This window comes from Calypte anna, chromosome 2 (assembly GCF_003957555.1).
Source record: "Calypte anna isolate BGI_N300 chromosome 2, bCalAnn1_v1.p, whole genome shotgun sequence".
Lineage (NCBI taxonomy): Eukaryota > Metazoa > Chordata > Aves > Apodiformes > Trochilidae > Calypte > Calypte anna.
In genome coordinates, this window is record NC_044245.1 from 50,188,514 (window position 1) to 50,214,756 (window position 26,243).

The 26,243-nt window shown below is 41.8% G+C and overlaps 1 protein-coding gene across 1 annotated transcript in view; it reads left to right on the forward strand.

The window, feature by feature from the left end:
* The first annotated feature begins 457 nt into the window (after window positions 1-457).
* The window catches only part of LOC103537117 (endonuclease/exonuclease/phosphatase family domain-containing protein 1), a 41,425-nt gene continuing 15,639 nt past the window's right edge, over window positions 458-26,243 (forward strand). Inside the window, exons 1-3 of the mRNA XM_030444646.1 lie at window positions 458-524; window positions 3,333-3,384; window positions 13,900-13,951. Coding sequence (XP_030300506.1) covers window positions 458-524; window positions 3,333-3,384; window positions 13,900-13,951 — 171 coding nt within the window. The remainder of the gene's footprint in view (window positions 525-3,332; window positions 3,385-13,899; window positions 13,952-26,243) is intronic.

Consider the following 26,243-nt stretch of genomic DNA (forward strand, 5'->3'; position numbering starts at 1 on the left):
TCCCCATATAAATATTCCACAGTTTAAAGCTTTTAGTAGTATCTTTCATGATACAAACTTCAAATATCTACTCTTCCTGAGAAGAAATAGATCATTTTAGTGAGGCTTCTTAACTGATGAGGCTTGTTCTGATCTGAAAGTCATGAGATACTAGAACAAAAAGGCTGCTGTTACAACTGAATGTAAAATAACTCAACTGTGCTGTTTTCTAAGCACATATTAGTACAAGTGAAAAACCTGCTGTGTTTGCTTTACGGGCATTTTTAACATGGCACATGAATAATCCCATGCCAGAAAATGCCACGCTGGTTAGCAGTGGTAAGAGCTCAGCAGCAGCTCAAATAAAGGATTAGTTGCCCTCTGCCTCCCCCCCCATTCCCAAGGTATGACTGAAATGACTGTGGTTTTGTGGTGGGTGAGATCCCTTCTGTAGCATCTTTTGGTCAAGTGTTTCACGATGCCGTGTGATCTATGGAGGGCAGTTTCCATCCTGACAGCATCCTGCAGCCCAGAAAGTGGGGCAGGTAGGTGGAGTTAGGGGGACAGTGGTGCCATCCCCTAAAAGCTAAAAGGGGATGCTTTCTCTTCTTTACTATGAGAAGTAAAGAGAGCTAAAGCTCTTTGTCTTCTTTACTACGTGTCTCACTATCTCCTCTGAAGAGTCCATCACAAACTATTGTTGGAGTGGGAGAAAGACATTACTTGACCCATCTTTCTACTCAGATAAACCTATTCATACGTCAACACAGACTACTGTATGTATTTGCTACATGGGGTAATTATCCTGTATGAGGAGTAATAAGTTATTATGCTCTTTAACATTATGTAATTTGGGGGAGTGGCTGCTGTGGTGGATGGTAGCCCTTCAATCCAGAAGATCCTGGACAAACTCAGCTAGGTCAACAGAAGCCTTAGGAAGTTTAAAAGGAAGCACATAGCCTAGCTCTGAAGGTAAATTAACCCCTCACCTCAGTACAAACGGGCACTTGGCTTGTTTGGGATCTTCAGAACAGACATTAGAGGAAGCTTCATCACTCAGATGTGGTGATCAGTGAAACTCTTCACTGGAAGAGTTTATCTTGAGGCCAGGGAGTCTTAGTGTTTTGGAGGTTTTCAAGACTCAGCTGGGTGAAGCCACAGCTGACCTCATGATAGTGCCCTGATTAGGGGGTTGCATCAGAGGGGCTCTTTTGATCAGTGTTTCTGTATTTGTTTTTCTGTAGTACTCCTGGAGACAGACACAAAGGACTTGGTTGATCTAGGATTCTTCTCTACATCACACACAATCTTTAGGAATTTTCTGGATGAAGTAGGAAAAGTGGATGGTAGCAGCCTGTGGAAATAGACAGTATTGCTGTGTGTTTATGTTGCATTCATTGAGTGATCTTTCCCTTCTGCTTGGTATAGCTCTGCTGCGAAACTCTGCCCCCAAACCAAGCAGGGTCTGGTTCAAGGGCAGCAGCTGGCTGGGAGAGTGCCGCCTCAGGCAGTTTCTCTGGCTTTGAGAACTGAGGAAGGATTACGTTCTCTCCTGGATTAGAGTTGCAGCTGTGTGATGTATCCCCTGGAGGTTTAAATCCAAACCTTTCCATGTTACTCTGATACTCAGAGCAAAGGCTATATGCGGCTGTGGCTTTTGGCTAACTGGAGGCTTAAGCTTTGCATAGCCCCCATCACACTTCAAAGTCCTTATTAAAGTAAAAAACAACTGGACTGATAGACCATCTGTTCTGCTATTTGGGTTAAAGTTATATAAATAACACTCCAAATGCCCCATAAGCTAAATTCCCTGTTCTAATGCAGTGTCATGCAATGTTTCAGACAAAGCTGGTAATTAGCTCTTGGAAAGGAGACTTTTAACTTCTTACCCTTATGTGACAGGTGGTTTTCTTAGCTGGTTTGTGCTTTCTGTGGGCCCTTGTGACCTCAGTGCTGGCAGATTATTTTCTGATTACTATATCCTTTGCATTTGTGGTGTGGACCTAGGAGTGTAAACAAAATTCTTTGAGGTTTGATGTCAGCTGTACTTGTGAGCTGTTTTATTCTTCTGCCTTCAGTGCTTCTTCTGATAGAAAAAGTATTGGGTGCAAGACAGAGGAGGAGTCCCATCTTCCCTGCAAAACTCAGGTTTTCTGCCTCTGCTCCCTCTGTCCCTCTTCTATTGACAGTTTTCCATTTCTTTACTTCAGATTTTGGAATGTGCAATTGAACTCAGTTTTAGGAGGACAGATATATGTTCACATTCTTTCAAAGCCTGAATACCAAATTATTCTGCTTTCTGTCAAGTGGGCTAGCCAAGTGAGGGTTTTGAGGAAGTCCCATCTACTGCCACCCTTTTTTCACCATATGGCATAGATGCTGTAAAGAAAATGGCCCAGTTGTTGGGAGTGGATCCTGCTGCCTTTCCTGCTTGTGCTGCAGTAGATGGCTGATGTGCTGACCAATGTCCTTATCTCTCTTGATATGCAAACTTGACCATCCCCAGGCCTGAGCTGGAAACTTTTGCCACAGTAGTAATATAGGGATGTTATCTTGTTGAATCTCCCATATTTTCACCCTCATGGTGACAAGGCCTCAGTCACCTTGGCCAAGTCTTTTCTTCATCCTTTAGCTCCTGCTTCTTGCTCCTGCAGGGCACTGCAACATCAAGGTCTTGTCACCAGCTTCCTGAGCTCCATTCCAAGATCATAGTTTGGCTGGCTCTTAGCCACACAGTGGGAAGTCTTTAAAGCATACAGACTGTCGGCTAATATGGTTTCTGCTTTACTCTCTACTTGTTTTTATGATGCACTTCATTTTATTCTTTCTGTCAAAATGTCTTTGAATTTGTAAGACAGCATAAGATTGTCCAGGAAAGAGCCATGGAGAAAAGTACACTTGATCCAAGCACCACACTTGATTTCTGTAGTGCTCCTTTCCCCTCATTACACTATTTCTCCTCAAGAATTCCATAGTATCTCTCTCAACACCTCTTGTGTACCTTCATCTGTTTTAATCTCTGGTGTTCATCCTTCTCCACTGTTTAAACTATTCCACTTTGGCATGCAGTCTTTTGCAAAAGATGCTCATATGAAATGTGCAATTGCTGTGGTGCTCCACCTGCCTCTTTGAAGTAGGAGCCAACTTCTTGAGGGTCAATCTCTTTAAGAGCATACTGTAAAAGACTCTAAAGTTCTATATCTGGATTAAGCCAGGAAGCTTCAATACTCTTTGCATAATTCTGGCCTGACTGTGGTCCTCCTGCCACCAAACCACAGCATTGCTCTTGGGCCTGTACTTAGCAAAGCAAACTGGCTTCCACTGTAATCCTTTTTAAAGTTTATTTTTTTAAGGTTTAATGAGCAAACCCGTTTCTCTAAGAGGAGGATGTGTAGATATAGCAAGGTAATACTGCATTAAGTTTCTGACATTGAATCACAAGATGTGAGGAGTTTTCATGTAAGAACTTGATAGCATATGCTTCACATACCTGATGGAGAAAGGGCATGCAAACTATTTCAAATCAAATTTTATTGCTTCCCAAGTTCAAGTCTGTTTTGCAGGGCCACAGAGGCAAATCCTTCAATTTCAATTGTCCTGATTAATCACTTTGCATGCCAAGCGGTGGTGTGGCCTTTTCCAACCGTGCCCGTTTGATTTAATTAAGGAATGTTCAGTTTTTCCATTGCTGCAGTGGGGCAGGGTTGGATTGGAGAAGATGCTGTTTCTGGAACTTAGAAGCTCTACCCCAGCAGAGAATGATTCAGAAAATCTGAAAAAAGAGCCAAATACCAGAGACCACTTGCACTATAACATAATGCCTATATTTGGAAGCTCTAAGTCACCTTTCATTTTTATGAGCTTCTAAATTTTTCTTTTCAATCCTGGTCTTCTCCCTGGTTGGACAGATTTGAATAATTCAGTACAAGTTAAATAACATTACCATGTCCAGTTTTAATGACTCACAAGAAATCAATGTCGCTGCAAACACAACACTCCATGAACCTCTCTCTCCCTGCAGAACTGTAAGGGAACAAGCATCCTTTGAAAAAAGAAAAAATAAAAAAGCCCTAAGACTGTGAACACTATGCAGTGGATTTTCCCTGATTTCAAAACTGCTGGGCATAAAGTGAACTGGTTTGTACATCAACACTCTTAGCTAAGTATAGTAAGAAATTAATTTTGAAAGAAGAAGAATAATACATTTTATGACCATATAAATGAAACTAAATGCCACCTCCCCACTTTTTTTTTTTTTTTTTAATATAGGTAGCTGGTTTTGGTTTGATGTTTGTCAAAAGTGAGCTGAAACAACTTGTAGGGTTTTGAATTTTTTTTTGTGACTAAATATAATGGCCATTAGATTATCTCCCCCCTGCTCTCTTACAGTAGTATTTTCTTCTGCTGCCATCAATTACTATGTAGTGAAGGCTGTGGTACAGACGTAGTGAGTGAAGGAGTAGGTGGAAGTGGTGACAGAGAATCCTTCTGGAGTGTCACCTCAAGTTTTGAACAATGTTGGAAGTTAAGCTGCATTACTACTGCCTGTTCCTGCTCCCCCCCCCCTTAGTAGATACATGCAGACAAGATTGCTGTGTTTGGTATAATTTAATATAGGCCTTTGATTTGCTTTACTTATTAGGCTACTACTCTCTAATCATTATGTTACTGGCAGTCCCAGGCCTTCCATGGTTTTATCTCATGCATTTGGGAATTTGGGGGTTATTTTCAGCTGCCTTGTCTATTTTAAACTCTCTTCGAAAATTTTTTTAAAATTCAACAAATAATGAGTTAGAGCAGATTGATTCTTTTGAGCCATTTGTCTAATTAACCTTTGCCTCTCAGGAATCAGCTCTGGTTCTATTCAATCAAGTGCAATGTATCTCAGCTCTTAATAAACAGAATTTCTTCTGAGGACCTTGGAAGCCTTCCATGATGCTTACTTTTCTAACAGCTGCCACTCTCTTGGCACTGCATCAGTTTGCCACCAGAGAGCTGGAGAATGATAGGAAAGAAGAGTAAGGGTACAGCAAAACAGAAGGCCACAGGATAGTCAGTCACCTAGAAAAGTGTTTCTAGAAAGTGCAGTTTGCTTTGGATTTGTGTCTTCAGTATCCCACACCCCAAACTGATATAGGATAGCAAATATCTATGGACATAATGAATTAAAGGGAAGTATGCATGTGCATGCTGCGTGCACCCAGAAGGATGCTCCTTCTGCAGCTTCCTCGGGTTAACAGTTTGAGGGAATCTTTAGAAAGGAAGACTTTAAGCAAGTGGAAATGAATGGATGATGTCCAGTCTCCTTCTCTGTTACCTGAAAAAAAAGAAAGAATTAGTCCTGAGGCATGATAATTAATGTGGAGGAGGAGGTAAATAGGACACTTACCTGGTGTTGTTAATACTGTCTATGATGGAAACCTCTAGAACCTGCAGCAGTGTCTGTTGAGTATCAGTGTGTCACAACTCAGCAGATGGACAAGAAAAGAGTGATCTTTCTTTGGTGTCACAGACAGTGTAAGAGTTTTGAGCAGCTCCCCTCTTAACTTCACTGCTCTGCTTGCTGGTGTAGGAAATGCCAGAAAGCACAGCAACAGGAATTTCATCCCTTTGGAAAGAGCTTGATATGGGTGTTCCCAAGGAGGAGGTCAGGAAGGCTTCCAGGTCTTGTTACATGTGAACATTGACATGCTTTCTGCTGCTCCTTGTGGTTTGGGTCATTTTGTGAGCAGTCTTGCTCCCTTTCAGAGTGCTAGGAAGAAGCTTGCTGTTCTTGCAAGCTCTCTTTTTTTTGTTTGTTTGCTTATTGTTTGTTTGTTTTGGGTTTGTTTTGTTTTGTTTTTTGTTTTGTACTCTTGCTTGGGGAATACTCACAGCTCTCAGAGTTTATGAATCATGATTCTGTTCCTGCAATGATATAGCTATGCTGAAACTGCAGCATTAGCTGAGCATAAATCTGGCCCTTGATGCAAAAGTCATATAGGTCCTGCCAAATGCTGGCTTTGCCACAGGTATAGGAAGAAGAAGAAGAAGAAGAAGAAGAAGGAGGGAGCTGTGTGCCAGAGAGGATTGAGAGTGCATTACTGCACCCAGAGAAACACCGCAACAGAAAGAGAAGGGAGTGAACTCTTTCAGTTGTCTCCTATCTGTTAGCTTGGCAAGTGCTGCTGTTTCCCACCAACACTCAGTAACCATCCATAATTCATGTTTGCCCCCTCTTAGTTCCATTACAGTTTCCTTCCTCCCCATGACAAAGACTCCAATCACTCACATAATGTAATAAGACCCAGGAATGCAAATACTGGGGAAGAGTGTTTGTCTGGGCTGTGCTACACCACTAATTTGCTTGATGGATTTCAACTTCTCAGCTCCTTCCATTTATTCAGGCTCCTCAGCTGTGGAGCCTTCATCTGCTTTTTGTTTTAAAACCATTCTGCAGACAAATTGAAGATGGCCAGAGATAGAAGAGGAGCAGCTTTCATCTGAACTAGGAAACTGAAAAGAAGCAAATAAATTTACATATATATAGTTTTAGATATATTAATATTTTTAGAAATTTATGTATAACATGTGTAATAGGTATATAATATAGCAGTATATGTAATGCATTTGTATAAACACATCCTATGCTGTAATATAGATATACATCAAGTAAATATAATTAATTTTTTTTTAAAGGAAATGCAGCTCCCTGGGTTTACCCTTATTTCTACTTACTGTAGCTATATTTTTCCTGAGAATCTTCCAAATCCTTTTATTGTGTCATTAGCTGGCAGCTAGTCCCAAAGCAATATGGCATGGCTTTCTGATACAAGGCCCTCAGCTTACTTCATAAGCTCTCTCTGGTGGCTTCCAGCAGCCGGTGAGACGTGGCAGCGGATGCAATTTTCCCTCCCATTTAAGGAGTGATTGAGAAGACACAGATGCTTTTAGTGGAAAAGAAGAAATGGATTTTATTTCCTTGTCAGACTTCGTAGGGGGTGAATGAAGGAAGTTTACGAGGCTGAAAGTCATTGAGCGTGCTTTTCTTCATTCTTCTGCCTGCTTTTGTTTTTACTTGGGTCTGAGTGAACAGGGTCCTGGGGGGAAAACAGCTTTGTAAATGGGATGTGCCAGCAGAAATTAGATGTTTGTTCATGGCACAAAAAAACCCCAAAACACCACAAACATGCACATCCTCCCCACTGGTTTTAGCAGCTGGATGAATGTTTTACAGTGTGTGTGTGTGTCACTTTTTGGCTGTTATCTTTCCCTGCCCTCCATGTACTTCCCAGAGGAGCACATGGTTGCTGCCTAAGCTTCTGCTTGTGCTTGAAACAATTAGAAAGCAGTTAATCACAGCCCTTAACATGAGTCTGTTGACAGCTGGCTGCAGGGGACACACACCACAGCCCTGGCAGCAAACACGGGCCCATGACGGCTGCTGCCTCAGCCTGCAAGTACCAATAGCATCCTCCTCGGTGCTGCTCACCCTGTCATCTGGCAAATGCCAAAGGGAGAACTGGGGCTGCCATGTGAATGGTGATGAAATGGAGCGTGCCCTTTTTGGCAGGAGAGCCAGGGACTGAAGTCAGGCATGGGGATGGTGGGGGAAAGTGGGCAGAGCATGGAGGGGGCAGCTCCCTCCCAGGTACTGAGGGGACATTTGCACAGTTAGGCTGTATTTTGAGGGGCTTTTTTTTCTTCTAACTCTCATGTTTCATGCTCATCTTTTAGAGCAGGACTGGTTTATAAGTGAGGTTGCTTTGTGTAGTTATACAAATGCAATTTTAGAATATAAATTTGAGCCACAGGGTTTTGTACTCCTCTGTTGTGTTAATCAACCCCAAGGTGAGTTGGGGGCACATCTATTATGTGTATCCATGATTTATTCTTGGATATATAAGTTGTCAATAAAACTTCACTGCGAGCTATGACATGGTTATGGGATCTTATCAAAAGAACAAAGGGGAAAAGTTTATGGACCAAAAGGGAGGTAGAAGGGAAAGATTTATTGGTGCTAAAAAATGGTTTGGGGTTGAGTGAGTTTTGCACAGGCTATTTATAATAATGACACTAGCTGAAGCATGATTTGCTACAGCTGTATGCTGAAGAAGGAGCCGGAAAAATAAGAGAAGTCAAATGGCATCTCTTCATGTTGCTAACTTCAGACTTACACACAGACTAACAGAAAGCTTGAGGTTTTTGGAAGAACTGAGGTGTTGAGGAAAAATATCTAAGCTTGCAAAGCCAATTGAGACCAATTTGAGACAAATTGAGCCACTGCTGCTGGGTGACAGACCCAGGTGGGTGATGGCTGGCTGTGAGCCACGTGCCATAGTGCCCTACAGGTTCGAGTCGGGCAGCACCGGCTGGCCCAGAAGCTCTGCTGGGCCAGGAGAGAGGAGGAGAGAGGCTGCTGAGAAGGAAAAGCAAAGTGCTAGCAAATCGAGCTGGACTGGAATGCTTGGAGACTCCCTGTGCACCAGCTCTTTGCTGGCTAACAAGGTGCCAAGAGCTAAGGGAAGATGCTGGCAGTACCAGCTTCCAGCCAGGGTTTTGCTGCTCTGCCTTGGCAGCCGTTCTGTATCACAGCTCCTGATCCCTTCTGCAGGATGCTGTTGTGAGGCCAAGTGTTTGCTTCAGCATTTCACTGATCACCAAACTTAATGCTTCACATACTTCCCCTCTTTCCCTTTTTTCCCAGATCACCAGGTTCTGCACTGAATGGGAGCCTCAGCTGCACTCCAGGGTCAGCTCAGCAGATGCAGTTTGCTGTGCTTGTTGGTGCAGGGCTCTGCTCTGGAGACCTTCTCCCTTGGTGGTGGCAGCCAAGTGGCATATGTCCATAGTGGCTGCAAGTCCAATGCTCTTCAAGGGTGGTCTAGAAACTGCCTGTAATCCTAAATTCTCTCCACCCCTCTCCTAGAGCACCCTTGAAGCTGGTTTTGGAGGAAGCAGATTCTCTTCCTCAGGTGAAAACCTAGGGTGTGTTCTGCATGGATGGATCTGCCTGGCACAGAGGTTTCTGCCCCATCTGCCCTGCTGCAGAGCCATAGGTTCACTGGCTTGCAGGCAGAATACCTTGCAGTGGTTCTGAGGAAGGCCCTGGTATCCCTTGTTGCAAAAGCAGATGGGATTTGCAAGATGAGAGATGAAGCAAAGTGCAAATAAAATGCAATGATGGCTCATGGTGAATAGGAACACACCAAGTGACCCATCAGCAAACCTGAATTATTGCAAAAAGTTGCTAAAAAGGATTACATTATTCCTGGGTCTGTGGGATTAGAGAGAGGAACCCAATGCTATGTGGTTTGAGGTAAGAAGACCTTGAGGAAGGGATTGCAGTGCTGCCCTGAGGAGCAGAAATTGCTGCAGCTATAGGCCTTTGCTTTGCATCCTGACTCATCTTCTGGAAAACAAAGGGAATTCCCTTAGAGGAGAATGTTGTGCGTCACCCACAGCCAAAAAAAAAAATAAGGAGTCATGTGTTTCCTTGACAGCACATCATCTTTGCATATTTTTCCTGCTGAAGGAGAGTCCTTCACCCCAATTGCTGAATGGTTTTGATTATTTTGAGTGTGCCTGGGGTGCCAGGATATTTATTTCAATAACGTTGTTTAAATAGATCATAGAAGTAATGGAGTCCGTAAGAATTTTTGATAGGGTTACAGATACAAGCAGGACCATTTCCTTCAAGTCAGTATAGGTACTTGCATAAGAGGTTTCTTACCACTTGAGTTACAGGTTTCTTACCAGTATACTTCAAAGCTGCTAAATTAGAGCATCTGCTTCAGTAACTGAAAGCTTTCTTCAGGAAATAAATTCTTCTACAACTTTATTCATGAATTAGCATTCATGCACTGCAGGTGAGGATGGGAAGGAAATTATAACATGGAATATAAAGAGAATACATCAGTCTTATATTATAGACAGCAATACCTGGGGCTTCAGCATTGGCTTTTGGTAACTCTGCATTTCTGCATTATTAGAGATTTTTGCTCCTCTTTCTCCTAGTTACTAACTAGCTATATTCACATGTACTTGGAAATTGTTAGTGAATTCATAAGCTACAAACAGCATACCTAGTTAGGAGCTACTTTCAGTGTTTGTAGGATGTGCTTCAGTGTTCAAAGCATCAAACCCCCCAAGGCAGCAGTCTTGAAAAAGGGTGAATTTTCAAGCTGACACTGCATAAAATAGCACATACAAGTGTTGCTTGGAATAGCTGGAAGAAATAGCAGTAAGTAACTGGCTATAAAGAGTGCAGGTAATCCAGTGGGTAGAGACAGCATCCATCATGGTGCTTCACGGAAAGAAGTGTCTTGCAGCTGCTTGCACAAAGGCTGAAATTGGCATTTGCTGATTCCTTTTGACCCAGAAAAAAATACCTGGTGTTATTTGAAGAGAAGTAGAGCACTGGGCAAACACTGATCTCTGTAAATTTGTAACAGGAGAAGGAAGTCTCTTTCTCACTAAGGGTCAAATCAATGTTGTTGCAAGTCATGTAACAACATTAAATTCAGATTTGCTTTTGACCCTGCCTATGGAGTACCTCTGCGGTGTGTAAACATTTTGTATGGGTTCTTCACCTCTGAACAGGAGTACAGCATTCCTGTTAATGTGAGATAAAAGTAAAAAGATTCCTGCTCCATGTATTGTTACTTGCTTTTGTGTAACTTGGTATGCTTTGTTTCAAATAAAAGCAAACCAGCTGAAGGAGGTTTTCTGGGGTTTGACTGGTTAAATGGGAGGGAGTGTAGGTTTGTAAGGAAAATCATACTGACATTTGGGGCAGCCTACATCTTCTGCTCCTACTGAGTGTCAGGTAATCCACAATTAATGTTCTAGAAATAAATCTGTCAATTGGTAGAAGCATCAGCAGCCTTGATTGGTAAGTGCTGCCTTTTGATGATTAAGCATGGAAAGATTTCTGGCTTCAAATGGAAAAAGGCAACAGTAATTTGCATAACAAACCCAACATTGTCGTCCAGCTTGCAGAAGGGAGTGGCAAAATGTTAGATTCTACTACATACTCATGGACTTGAAGCTGTCTTTGCAGAACCTCACTTGTCTCTGAGCATCCTGGATGCCTCCACATGTGTGTGTTAGACTGCCTCCCTCTTCTGCATCCTATCTTTCTCCCAGGTGTGCTGCAACAGAAGCAGGTCATCCAAAACTAAGAGGGGAGTCCTGAAATCAGAGACAGCTCTTGACTGTGGCTGCATTGCTACTGCCTGACTTCATTCTCTGACACCCAGCAGCCTGGGCTCCTTCTGAAATTCAGTGTTGGACACAACATGGCACCTCTGTTTTAAAACCAATGCATTCTTTGCTAAGTGCCCCTCCTGTTTAAATTTTTCATTCTGTCTCAATTAAGAGCAAAATGATGTTAAAAAATACCTTATATTGGTTTTGTACTTTGCCTAAGTACCTTGCAGTTCAGCTGAATGCTTGTGTACAGCCTAGTGTTCACCAAACAGGAACAGAAAATCATGTGCACCCTTCTGCTGAAGTGGTTGGGCTTTAATGGAATACCTTTTTTTAAATCTTTGGTTATCCTGTTGTTTTCTGAACCATCTCCACCCTCTCTGTCTTAGTAATAATAGCCTCTACAGACTGGAAATGTATCATCTGGAGCTATTTTGTAATTCATTGGATATAGGATGTTTTATGATGCTTTGAAGACATCAGAAAACTGGAAGTACATTAAAGTGAAAGCACTTTCATATTTAGGGGTTAGGCTGTCAATACTTGTAGTGGAAAGGACAGTGCTAAAGCTATGTTTTTCCAGCTGCTCTTACAGAGTGGAAGTCCATGATTAATGTGTAATGTGTCGGTGGGCATTCCAGAATTACACAGCATTACTCTGAGGTTTTGAAAGGCTAATGAAACTTCTTGTAATACATGGCAAATTATATCCTTTGGCAGACCTCTGTGTCAGCTATCAGCCTAGTCTGAATGTGAGTTTTAAACTCTGTTGGCTCTTTGCTGTGTCCTTCTAGAGTTATGAGAGTCATGTAAACACTTTTTGTATGCATCATTGTATTCTTCCATGGCCACACGAATGTTTTTGTATCTCTGGGCAAACAGAGTCTAAGGATAATGTATTAAATGATTGGTTTAAGACTGGGTAAGGAAGGTGAGCAGTTGGAGTTGCACTGTCTGTTTATTTTATGGAGAAAAAGCCTGCCAGCTTTCTGCAAGCCTGACCTGGGGCAGTGTAGCATGTCAGTAGCTCCTGTGCTTGTGGGAGCACATAGGAGATGATGCCACCACAGGTGGGTTGGACTGCCCTGGGGGAGTGAGGTCCCTCCTTTCATGGCTCATATAAAGAATCCAAATACTAGCTTTGATTAGGCATCAAAACTGTAGAGAGGTAAAATTTAAATGGGCTGAGTGGCAACTATGTTGTCCTGAAGCAAACACCCATCCCAGGGATGGGGAGAACATGTATGGTGCTTCTCCCCTTTTTCAGGGGAGGGTGCCTTCTGCAACTTTTTAACATAATCTGGTGATCAGATTTACCTAATCTGACAAACTCTGTCTTTGGGAAAACCAATGTTGCTTTGTATGGCCTAGAGAAGACTGATGGGGTGTGTTGGGCAGTAAATGGCTTTACAAACATGAGAAGACTGAAGAGGATGAGGAATTGACACTAGGTCCTCCCCCTGTCATGGTCTTAATTTTAATTAAGTGTAAGTGGTAATGGTACAGACATCCTTAGCATTTATCTGAGTTGACAGTGTCGCAGAAGGGACTTGTGGATCTCAAGCAGGGCCATCTAGAGCTGACTGCCCAGGACCATGTCTAGATGGCTTTTGAGTATCTGCAAGGATGGAGACTCCACAGCCTCTGGTCAGCCTGTACCAGTGCTTGGTCACCCTCACAGTAAAAAGAGTGTTTTCTGATGTTTGGAGCCTCCTGTGTTTCATCGTGTGCACATTGCCTCTGGTTCTGTCACCGGGCACCACTGAAGAGGTGCCCCTGAGCCTTCATCTCCAGGCTGCACACTCCCAGCTTCCTCTATTTCTTCTCTTATGAGGTTCTCCTTTGCCTTCATCATCTTTGTGGCCCTTCACTGGACTGTCTCCAAAATGCCCCCCTCTCTCCTGTCCTGGGGAGCCCAGAAATGGCCCCAGCACTCCAGATGTGGCTTCACCAGTTCTCTGTAGAGAGGAAGGACCACCCCCTTTGACCTGCTGGTGTTGCTTTGCCAAAAGTTTCCCAGTTTCTACCTGGTTTCTGAGCCCCTGCAGATTTCTGCGGATGCCACAAGATCTTTTCCTGAAATTCCTTATTGTGGAAAGGATTGGGTTTTTTTGTGCTATGTGGGGACATGTACAAATAACAGAAGTTGAAGGAGAATATCAGTGATTGATTAGTGTCTCTTCATTATGCTTTCAGTCATGCATGTTTCCCTGCTATTTCTGTGAATTTTTTTGATTTAGGTTGTCTTGGTTATGGCACCTCATATACAGCATGTACCTCATATACAGCAATGTAAATCCTTGGGAATTACTGTTGTGGGACTCATAGAAACCTGTTGATGCTGAAGAACAGAGCCAACTAAAATGATAGAAATGTTTAGAGTTATTCTCTGTATTTTTTGTTTGAGAGATCTTTCAGTGTTAGATTAGGGTATTAAAATGTAATGATGAATGCACTTTCTCTGTAGGGGGAATTCAGGTATACTTTCAAGTCAGAAAGGAGAAAATATGTTTAGGATAGCTAAGTCGAAGCAAACAGAGGAATGTTGGTTCTCACTTGCTTTAGTTTACTTTATCTGGAGCACTTTTTGTATCTGTACCTCTACAGCCTTTTTTTTTTTTGAGAGGTGAGAAGAAAAACTTCCTCAGTTCTGCTGTTACTTGTGCTTCTGTAATACTTGTAATGGAGTGATTAATTCTTCTCCTTTTCCTCTCTGTTTTTTTCTTGCAGTATCAAGCTTTTGGCTGTGCAGGAGCTGGTGGACAGAGAAGCATTGGAAAAGGTATTTAAAAAATATATCTAATACAAGTGTCATAATACATTTAAGCTCTTAGAGCCCTCTGTGTTAGTAGAGCTCCCTAACTTTATGGAAGACCATGTGGCATAAACTAGGAAATTGTTCTAGCTACACAGTACACGGAATGATAGGGATGATTATGCTGATTTTACAGCTGGCTTGGGGTAAGCAGTGCCAGTGGTGTTTCAGTCTTGTAATTTGCCATAAACTGGGGATGAGTTTCACAGAGGTCCTGTGTACAACTCAGTTAACTCAAGAGGGGCATCTCTTCATTGGTTTTGGTGAGCTCTGATTTTGGCCCAAAGAGGTGAATTTTGTTAAAAGGTGGGGACAGAGGACTAGGAAGGTGGTACTGTAGCATTTTGCAAGTGAAGATGATATTCTCAACTACTCATTGTGCAAAACAGGTTAATATTCAGAAACTGTTGCTTGCAGCAATAAGCTTCTCTGGCACCTCACACCCCATACACTTCTCACCTTTCTTTTGGTCTTGTACTCCCTTTGGCCCAAGGCCTCCTAAAATAGGCAAGGGTACAGAAGCTTGGCAAGGGTACATAACCTCAGCTTAGTGGGAATGGCTCTTGGGGGCATTGTCTGGAGCTTTGCAGGAAGCTCTTCAGAAAGGCTCAGCCTTAAAAATTACCTTTTTAAATCGACCTCTCTGAATATTTGATATCTGCTTTCATACAATGCCAAGCTTAAAGAATTTAAAACGCCAGCTTTTTTTCTTTCTTTTTTTTTTTTTTTTTTCTGAAAAACAACTGGGTGGAATTATATAAGTTCAAAGAAAATTGCTTTCTTAATTTTTTAAATATAGGAGAGGAAAAAAGTAAACAAGAACAAAATCCTTTGTCCCACTTGCTTGCAGAGTAAGAGTCATTTTGAGAACATGTGCTGACTTATTGCAGGAATACAGAATATTATTTTAATATTCTTTGTAACATTGATTTTTCTGGTTTTTGAAGGGAATTTTTCTTTAAGATGGCTATGGAAACGATAACCTGAAAGTCTTTTTTCAGTGGGGTACTTCCTAGTCTGTCATAGATGGTTATGAACTTTTTAGTCTTATTTCCAAAATTCAGTGCTCAGCTTTAAAACTGTTGTTCTGTATGTTTGAGACTTGTATGGAGGAAAAAAGTGAGTAGAAGCACGCTGATGAGCTGCTAGCACTGCAGTGCCCCTGAAAAGACTTAAATGAGTACAGGAGTCTTTGTATCACTGAGTAGCTCCATTAAATTAAATCACATGGAAATCATGTGTGTGTGCAGCCAGTCTCTTGGGAACCAGGGCCTTGAGACAGTATCAGACAATTATCTAGCACTACAAATCACAGTTCACCATCACCTTTTTAAAATGGGTGAGAGAAGCAAAACACGTGAAGGAGCAGCCTAGGAGAAGCTAATTGAACTATTGGGGTCTTGAGAACATGGCAAACCTCCTGTGGGTATCCTGTGGAAAGCTTTGCCCTCATGTAGTAGAGTGCTGCTGTGCTTCAGAAGCTGTCCATCAGTTATTTACTGATGGCTTACAGCAGAAGGGTTTAATGCCATTCCGACTATCTTAGATATTTTATTATCTTTAAGGTGTTTTTTTTTAATTTCTTTTTCTTTTTTTTCCGTTTTTTAAAATGACATTGGTCATTGAAAATAAATTAATCACACCAGGAAAATCTTTGTGTTGTGCAATGATTATTTGCTTAATTTCCTAAGCTCTAATCTTCTGTAAAATTTGGCCAAAATGATCCCTTAAGCCAAAGATCTATCACACTTGGCTACCATTACTCTTGGGGCTGTTGAGACAAAAAGGATGATTGGCTGGGTTTAATTACAGCTCATCCTTGCTTGGGAAAACCTTGTTTGGCCTTTGGGTGCTGCTCATCAGCTGGCTTGTTTTTCTGGTGTGCCACGAGCACCTGTAAACACTGCAGAAAAAGGATGCTGCATGTGGAGCTGCACTCACTCCACCACCACACTTGCTGTCATTATGAGAAAAGGGAAAATAACAATTCATCTTGGTGCAGCAGGACCAGGTCACATTTGAAGAACAGTCTTTACCTGGAGAAAATTCTAGGTCAGGTCAGAGATGTGTTTGTTTGTGTTATTGCTTTGGCTGTAGCCCATCAGACTTGTTCAGCACATGCTCCAAGTGAGCTGTCTCACCAGCAGCTCAAAGCTAAGCACGTGGTTTTTACCTTACCTGCATTTATCTTATCTGCATTTATCTTATCTGCATTTTATCTTCTCTTGAACCTTCAAATTGTTCTGTTTACTTCCCCCTGCCTCCTCGCTGAGCTTCCCCCTGCCTGCTCTGGGGCTGTGTGGCTGCTGTGCCTTTGCTTCAGAGTTGCTGCTGCCATTTACTGGGGACAGCAATGAATGCAAGCAGCAAGGTATCACAGGAGGGCTTGCAGTCGTGACAGCCTTGTCCCCACAAGGGTTCAAGGCCACTCAGGCTTTAGAAAGAAGTATCTCTGGCAGGCAGGTTTGTTGGCGCTGTGTCCTGGAGGAAGCATCTCCTCCAGAAGCAAAGCTCTGGGAGAGACCCCCAGGGATGCTCTTGCCCCAATGTGTTTTTTAATACTTTGCTGGATCTAATTTTGGCAAGTCCTTAATTGCAGATGAAGAATTGTACTTGGCTGGTGTTAACCATCTTTATTTGGGGAACGGGAAAAAATAATTCTCCCGAGGAACATGCTGTTTTTTTATAGTTTAAAAATTAATCTGTTTAAGTAATTAGCAGATTGAACTGCCTGGCCAGGTGACATTTCACACTGGTTGCTGTTTTAGCATTTATATCCCTAGTCCTTTCCCATAGGCAACAAGTATGCCAAAATGAGCGTTCTCATTGGTGCTTGGTGCCAGTAGGATGTGCAGGAAGAGTCACCCATATTGTAAGACAAAATATTCTTTGCATTCTGTCAAATGCCCCCCACCCTGCACTTTTCAGGTGTTACCACGTAGGTTCTTGAGGAAAGTTAAATAATCTATACAACAATATTATATCTAGTAAACCCCTGACAGGTTTTTAGAAGGTAATCCTGCTTTGGGAGTAAATCTTTGGGAATTATTTTCCTACTTGTATCTTAATTAGCAAGTGGCATTACTCAGGATGAGAAAGGACTGTGCACTTGAGGCTACAGACACCAGTTTGTTGGTTTCACATCTAGGAAATGCAAGTCATGTAACTCTGATCTGCAGCATGTGGAAGTGGAATTTCTCTGCAAAATGAGGATAATTCTGCTTGCAGTTGGAAGTGATCTAACTAGATTGGCATGAAAGTTATTCTAGATGGGCTAAAGGACAATGAGAGTTGTAGTGAGACTTATGATTTTGTTCAGGGGTGATCTTCTTGAAGCTGATGATAAATGGCAGCTTAAAATCTGGATAAGTAACAAGAGGTTCCATTTTAAAGGTCTGTCTGCCACTGGTGGCAAATTTTTGCACTGTGAGCTACATCCAAGAGGTCAGTGAGAAGACTAAAGTAATTATCAGAAGGCTTTCATCGTCTGTTTGGAAACCTTAACCTTCAATGGGGAAGTTTTGAGGAATATCACAAATCAAAAGGGATTGAAAGTCTTTCCCCTGTTGTTTGGGGAGAGTAGTTGTTGTAAAGCACCTGTAGCTGTGAAGCCCAAGGTGTTATATTCATGAGGGACCAGGAAAGGCAGCAACGTGGGTCCTAGACATCTAAATTCATTCCTTCCGTCTGCTGGCCGAATGTTACAGGGTCATCCACTGGCTGTTTCTGCTGATGTGGACATGAGAGCTGGAATGGAGTGATAGAATGAGAAAACTCAGATCAGCCTTCTCCTCCAAATGGATCTTTTTTTTTTTTTTTTTTTTTTTTTTCATGTGAAGAGTTACTTCTCGTTCCTCAAAGAGGATGTCTTTATCCTGTTGAATAAAATGAAAAGCTTAACACTGTAAGGAAACAATCCCTAATCCCTACAGTCTGTGTAAGGATTTTTCACTTTTTTTACCTCCCTCAGCTGTGCTAGTGGCTGGAGTTGTCTTCCATGATGAGGAATCTGTTCCCTTGGTTCCCTCACCCATAAGACCAAAAGGATGATGACCCCCATCTGGGTGATGCTCACTAGAACATCCTTCCCATCATGCAGAATTTTCGTACTGGGCCTGAGGAATCAATGCACCACAACAGGGATGGCACTGAGGGGCTGGCATTATTTTAGTAAAAGAAAATTACCCTGCCTGTGATCAATCAGAAGCAGCTTTTGTCTGTGGGGAAATATGGGGACCCAGGAGATGAGAACAAAAGGGAGTGCTTGTTTCTTTGTTGTGTCATTGCTTTAATAGCACAATTTCAGCTACAGTCAAAAATGAGTTTGTAAAATGCTGAGCTGCCCTGTGCATTCCCTGCTGTAACCTTCTCCTTTCTACAAAGAGCACGGAGAATTTTAACTAGAAATTTGCTTTTGTTTTCTTGATCCAGTCTACTGTTTCCTCCAGATATTATCTGAACATAAAAAGTATGACGTCAATTGAAGTTCCAGAATTTCCAGTATGAAATGCATCTGCTGGAGGTTTTTATTTATCTTTTGTCTGCTTTTGAGTAGATTGAGCCAGATCAGTGTTTAATCATGATTAAGCCCATTGTAATCTCTGTTCTTTATAAAAAACCTCTGGGAGCAGAGCAGGTTGTTTATTTGTGAAAGGTTGTCCCTGGGAGCTTGTTGGTGTTTGAAAGAGTGGTACTGTTTTCTGTGTTCAGGGGTAAGCATAGGCACATCACTTCTTGCTCACAGAGATATAAATATGGTTTTGTGTGCCTTTGCTAGGGTGGTTGGAAGTGAAATAAAATATGCCTTGACATGAAGCAGCTGGTCCATGTCTGGCCTGTCAACATTTCCTCCATAAAAGCATCAAGTGGGTGGTCATGCAGTCAGTGCTGCCCTTTCAGGCAAGCAGTGTTCCCTGTGGATAAGCCAGCTCTGCCATGGATCTGCCATTGATGTTTCTGGATAAGGAAGAGCAGGGAAGGGCTGTTGAGAGTTCACCTGCCCTTGGCAGGGTGAGAGTTCACTACTGCTGTCTGAGCTCTCCAGCCACTGGGGTTGGATCACCTGGAAAGGATCTGTTGCCCACACAACCCAAAATATCTGAACTGTTGCTGCTGTTACATTTTTTTGATAGTGCAATCATGCAGTAGTTCCAGAGAGGTGGGGAAGAGCTGTGGCATGGTGGAATTAAGAGGAAATTACAGTTTTAGCAGTCACCTAAGATGACCGACTGTGAACAGAGTTGGGAAGCAAACCTCAGCGTCCTGAGTCTCCAGGCACTCTTCTAACAGCAAGACAGCTTTCCCTTTGATGTGAATTGTCTTTTACTGCAGCAGATGTGCACCCCAGAAATGCAGTTAGTTCAGGACTAAGTCTTTGTGTGCATATTTTGAAATGCCATAGTCCTCCTATACAGTAGGATCTATACCTATATAATAGGACCCCATCTTGCTTTGCTTCGGAGCTATTGACTTGATCTCAGAGGTCTTTTCCAGCCTCAACAATTATGCTATTCTGTGAAAAAATTCTTTCATGTGAGGTCGGTGAGGTGCTGGAACAGTTTGCCCAGGGAAGTTGTGGCTGCCCTCACCCTGGAAGTGTTCAGAACCAGGTTGGATGGCGCTTGGAGCAACCGGATCTAGTGAGAGGTGTCCCTGCCCACGCAGGGGGATTGGAACTAGATGATCTTTAAGGTCCCTTCCAACCCAACCCATTCTATGATTCTATTCAGTGATTACAAAATACTATTAGGCAAAAGGCAACAAATTAATTAGTTGTTGTAAATGGGTTATATTTACTGTCTATTTTTAGAATTGTCCTTTCCAGAAAGATGTTGAACCCTTTGAAACTTAAGGACTTTTGGATGATAAAGAAACAGCAGTCTTGCTTTCAGAAAACAAGAAAAGGAGATGTAGACTTTGACACTGACTCACTCAGGACCTTTGATCAGTCTCTTCCAGCCCTGTCTCTGCCTCATTTTGCTGATCCCCATTTCTAGCCAGGAGAGGTGGAGTCAAGTCTCTCATTGTCTCCTTTGCCTAGTTCAGCCTTGGCATGGATTTTTGTATAATTCATCAGCTGAAATAGGTTCCTTTGAAGCCACCATATAATCAATGATTAATCACTCAGAGAAAAAAAGACTATTATTCCTGCTGGTAGAAGTAGTAGGGATCCCTAGTCAGTTCTTTTTCCTTACTTTCTTCCAGAACATGGCAGAAGGTAGAGCAAGTTCATAGAGCAGAACCAGTTGAGAATAGTCAGCATTTTTGGGGAAGGGTGGTTTGTTTGTTTTTTCTATTAAGTAGACTGGCATGGCAGCAAGAATGTTTCAATGTCAGCCCAAATATTTTCTCCTGGATTATGTAGACTAAGTAATGCATCTGTTCTCTATGGGAAGCCAGAGTCCATTGTATCTTTTAGAACAAAACTTTGGTCAGGGTTGAAGGACAGTCCTGTATGCTCTGCAGAGGGAATGCTAATGGGTGAAGACAAAAAACCATTTATTACTCATGCAAGCCTATAAATAAAGAATGGGCTGTTTGAGAGTGAAATCAGTGTCAAATTGGGATCTTTTAATTATGGGTGAGAAAATGAATGTAAAAAGTCTATGGGACTTCTTTTTAAAGGTGAGATGGAAGAGATCTTCCTAATAATAGGCATCTAAAAAATAGAATGGAATAGGATGTGAGATAGATTTAAATAACTTTACAGAGGGTAGCACAGTACTGTGTATGGTGGTGTAATCAATGCCTGGAGGAAGAATAAATATTTGAAGCTGGCAATGATTGTGAGTCATATTATATATTTTTCTCTTCCTTGTTTTTGAAATTCCTACCATGGGAAAGAATGCTTGCTCTAAGCTGAGATGTAGATCAGTTGGGGAAAAGAGTAGTACCAACAGAAGAAAGAAATGAATGTATATAAATTGCCCAGTGAAAAACTGGTTTTGATGCAAGGCTCTGTAGGAGTGGGCAACTTGTGACCTTATTGTAATGAGGGCTGTGCCTTTTTCCTTGTGTCACAGCAGTTTTCTTAACATAGTGCTTTTATTCCTTCTCCTACTGCACATCAGAACATCCCCATCTGTCTTTACCACCATGTATGTGCCATTAGGGTGCAGTTTTTTAAATTAGAAAACTCAGCTCTCTTGCTGACACCTCTGGAAATGGATAAATTTTTCTCATAGGAGTGGGGAAAGACCTATCTTGTGTGCTTAACCAGCTTTCCTTGATTAATAACATTCGAAAGTGTCATTTCCCTGCTCCCTTTCAATTTTGTCTGTTCTTTTCTATTATCACTCTTCCCTCCTCCTCTTTTTTTCTGTCTGAAAGCAATCTATGGGCAAGGAGATTCAGAGCATGGCAAATCACCTAGTCTAGCTTTACATTTAGTCCAAATGAACAGGCATCTTAGGTCTCTGAAAATCTGCTGCATGGTCCAAGGCTATGGAGAGAAGAGGGTCAAAACCAAGTACGTGAACTCTGGGTAAATGTGCAGCCCTCTGTGCAAGACTTAGGTCAGTAAGGTCAACTACTGCTTGAAGCAGGTGGTGTAGTAATCACACTTATAGTAGTATTACTAAAATATCTGATGCTTCATTGATCTAAGAATCTTAATGGTAACTTCCCTAAGCACACACCTGTATTTCTGGAGAGGTGTATTTTTTTTTTTTTAATGGCAAAAATGACAGCAAAATGAAAGTTGTTTTCTACCTTTGGAAATAATGAGTTTGGAAAAAACACTTGGAAAAGCAGAAAACATAATGCTAAGTAAATAATTCAGTCTGGGGGTGGCTATGGTTTTAGCACAGCTAACCAGTTGAGCAGCCTGTTTCATGACAATAGTGAAAGTGTTTGAATTCCACCACTCATCTCTTATAAAAGCAGCCTGATGAAGAAAAATAGCCTCAGAGTCATAAGGCCTCCTTTTTATTCTCCTTTGTATCACACTAGTTCCCTTAGCATGCCATTATTGCTGTTCATGATTATACTGCCTACTTAAGAAGAATAAAACACTCTCTTGATAAGGCATGAAGAATAAATTGCAAAGATTTGTGACCATCCTGGGCAACCTCTTGAGCCTTAATCTCTGTATTATGTTAAAAAAAAAAAAAAGGTCCTTAAGGGTAAGAAAAGAAGTAGGCAGGAAATGGCTTCTGCAAAATTAGTCTGTCCCATGAAGTACAAGGAATAAAGTTCAGCTTGCGACTGGAAACATGAGAAACTAGTGCACAAAAATTCTCCTATATGGAGGCTGGCAAATATTGGTGCTCTTTTCCATAGGAAAAAGGCAGCATAGATTTCCTCCAAGCATCTGTGAAGACAGCATGCCATGAAATAGCAAACTGGCTGAAAGATGTTAGTTATACCATTTTGGCATCAGGTAGGTGAGCATCCTGCATTTTTTCAGTAGTGGCCCCAGCACCTACAACGTGCTAGGGAGTCATTGCATTGCCTCTTTCAGTTGTTTCCCTGCTCTTCATCAAAGGTTTCCATGTGTTCCTTTTGCAGATCTATTAAAAGATTCTGTTTATTTGAATAATCACTTTTGTTTAGGATGAAGGTAGGAGAACATGCCAGTGAATGAACTGCATTGTTTTGTTCCAGGAACATTATGATTAAAGGTGAGCAGAGAACTAGGTTTGTGGGCTACTATTTTTTTAAATCATACACTCAAGGATAAAGGAAGTGATTTCCTCTTAGATGTTACAAAGACTTAAGCAGTTGGGTGACCATGGTGAGCTGTAATTCATTTGGGAGGGCTGTGGAGAAACTCACTGCTAAATTTTTCCAAAATAAGTTCTCAAAAAGGAAAGCAAATAGCTTGGGAGTGCAAACTGAGGCTCCTACCACTCCCCAGACTGAACTTGTAAAGCCTGACTTAAAAAAAAAAACACGACTGATTTGATTCAAACAGGTTTGTGTATGGAAACAAATCATTACACACTCTTGATAGTTGAGATAATGTTAAGCTTATCAGCATAATTATTTCCCGCACATTCCTGGAGCACAATGGGTGAGTAACACAGCAGTGGCAGGGAATCGGCACGTGTCCAGCTGGATCCACATCCATGGCCTGGTTCAAAACAGGACCAAGCTGATGAAGGGGCTCAGATACTTATTGCAGGAAATTATGCCCTCAGTTTAAAAAACTTTCCAGTCTTGCCAGGCATCCTTTATCTGCTACCTAACCCCAGGACTGCCTAAATGACCCCAGTCCTCTAGTTCTTTGCTTTCACTCTCCTCAGGTGAGCAGAGTGGTGCCTCTCTGCTGGTGCAGGACTGGCCCAGGCAGAACAGAACTGGAAAACTTTGTTTCTTAACCTATGCATAGTTGGGCTTGGAAAATGAGCCCTCCTCATCCTATCTCTTCTGAGAAGCTCAGACCTGGAGGTTTCCTTATTTAAGTATTAAGCTAAGAAGTGGTCTGTGCAGCAAAGCTGGGAATTCAGGTCACTATGTGGCTGCTGGGCAGCAAGGCTGCAGTATGATAAATGTTTAGCTCTCTGGTCCATAATATGTTGCATGAAGGACTCATTTAGGAGCTCGGTAAGAATCTGATCCTCAAAGGCAGGAGATCACTCCTCTGTGGGTGTCTGAATTACTGGGATGCTTTTTAAAAAGCAGTAGCAGCACATTTCCCAAGCAAAAATGAGTCTCGCTCAAATTAATGAAGAAGCTGTTGGTGCCTTCAGTTGGACCATGACTTGGGAACCCAATATTCATGCACATTATCTCAGCAAATTAGTTTTATATGTCCATGAACACCCAAAGGCACATAGTGGTGATGGCTCTGCCTATGGGTGCTATATTATTTCTGAAGAAAGGCAGTGGTTGAGTATTTGGCTGTGCTGAAGGTTTGTGCCTGAGTTTTGCTGCTCTCAATGAGTTTGTTGAGCTCTTTGAAGAATGTATTAGGTAAGTTTGGTGAAGAACATATAGGAAGGATTTGTTCAGTCATCAATCTGGATATTTTGATTTAGCTCTAGGATCAACAAACCAGTACATAAAGGATGAAGGTGTTGCCCCAGGTCTCTATGACCCAGTGCAAGCAGGGCACACTAGCATGGCAGAAGGGTCAGATAAGCTTTCCAGGAGTAATTCTGTGGCTGTTGCACTTTCAGTAGATGGGTTGCTTTTTAATTTTTTTTTTTCATCCTAGAATTTTTTTCCTAAAAGTTATGATTATTGTATTATTTTTTCAGCGCCATCACTGTAGAACTGCATACAATCATGTAGAAGAGGGTGAAGTAAAAAACTTTTTCCAGCACAAATGTATAGATATGGCTGAGACTGAAACAGATTCCCTGGAGGTGGAGGGGTGGTGTTCTCCTTTCAAAACACTCATCATTATCTATCTATCAGGCTTCCATCTGTCTGCCAAGTTTTATTTGCCTTAATGTAATATCAATACTTGAACAACACAAGCAATACAATGAAGTCTTCCTAGAAGGTACCAGTTGAATGGGCATGTGAAAAATGTTGTATCTTAACATAGGGCAACACCAATTTTCCCTTGTGTTAGATATAATAGTTTGTGAGTGCATCCCCCCCACCAGTGGATGCATCTATTTCTTGTGTGTGTAGTTTTTACCTACTTTGCAAACAGGAAAGGGAAACACTCCAGGGAAAGGCAAACAAGCAATGAAAGCCTAAGGCAGCACTGATATCAGTGGGAAAGGGGACCCAACCTTGAGTCTCTCCTTCATGGTTTTTTTTTCATAACAGTGCTTCCTTCCTTGCTGTTACATTTGGTAACAGGAGAAATAAGATGCAAGCGAAAGGTCTGATGCTCCTCTGCATCCCCTTCCTTCCTTTCTTTCTTCTAGGGAAGTGGATGTGGTGTTGCTGGGCTGCAGAAGTGTGCTGGGCATCCCAGCCCCCCTGGGGCTTGCATTCCCTCTTGACTTGTCTCATTGCTCTGCCATGTGGGGCTATCTCAGGGCAAGAGTCCTGAAGACTCTGACATTTCTCTCTACCTCAGTAGCCAGTTCAGGAAAATACAACATCCACAAATATCTCTGCTCCCTACATCTTCCTCTTCCTCCTCACAAATGAGATCTAACAAAACATTCTTCTTCTTCTGGAGAACTGGTGGCAACTCAGGATGCTTTACTTGAAAACCGAAGGTGTTGATTTCAGTTTCTCAGAAGTGTTTGTAACTTTCTAGGTCAGGCTTCTTTAGGGTGCACCAAATGTAGCTGTGTCCTGCCTGTGGAAGATTGGATTAGGATTACAGGTATTTAAGACTGCTTTTTCAACTGGAAATAAAAATACAGTCTACTCACATGAATAAAGAAAGGATAATGTGCATTTAATTCCAGGAATGTGATATTTAGGTTATACAATACTCAGTGATGGAGCAGGGAAGGCATATATATATGTATATATATTAAAGGATAGATTAAAAAAGAGCAGCACTAGATGGTCTCATAAAGCCTCTGCCAATATTGTTGTATTTTCTATCAGGGATAGATCATGTTTCAGGATGGAGAGTTTGAGAGGGAGGCTTCTCTTTAAGTGCCACTGCACAGTTATAAGGTGTATTTTAGATCTCTTATGTTTACCCTTTCCTAAAGCACCAAGTCCACCACTGAGAGATGCTCTACAGCACAGAACAGCCCCTACCTCACTGTTTTCCAGCCCATAACCTGCAGATTCCTGCAGTGCAGAAACTGTTACTATGGTGTCCCTCAAAAGTAACAGGAAAATGAGCCCACTACCAGAAAGCTTAAAGTTTTCCTGCACAGGTACTGATTTCAACTTCAAGATTTATCCAGAATCTATAATTTGAAATAAAAGGTGGTGAATTTTGACCTAATAATATAGTTGAACTTTCTTTTGATGGTCAGGGTCTCATTTTCAACTCTTGCCAGCTCCCACACTCAAAATCCAAGTCTCTTTCACCACGACGATGTGAAATCTTTACTGAAATGGCACCTCAGCATAGCTGAAAGGATAGGAATTGACAGAAGTTTTTATATGCATCTCTGGTACTCATTAAAGCTGCTCCCTCTAGTGCCCATTAAAAATAAAGGAGCTGTGAATAGATGACATTTAGAAATGGAACATTTGTTCCCCAGCTCTCATCTCTCTTCTTGGTAAAGAGGAACCAAAAACCTTTGCTTTGATGAAGTAAGTTGTTGTTTACCTTCACTGCAGTGCCCTTTTGGCCTGGTGGTAATTAACTAAAACGTACAGTTAATTGCTTTTGAGTGCTTATAGAAAGTTCAGGCAAAAATTACAGCACTGAGACATCCCA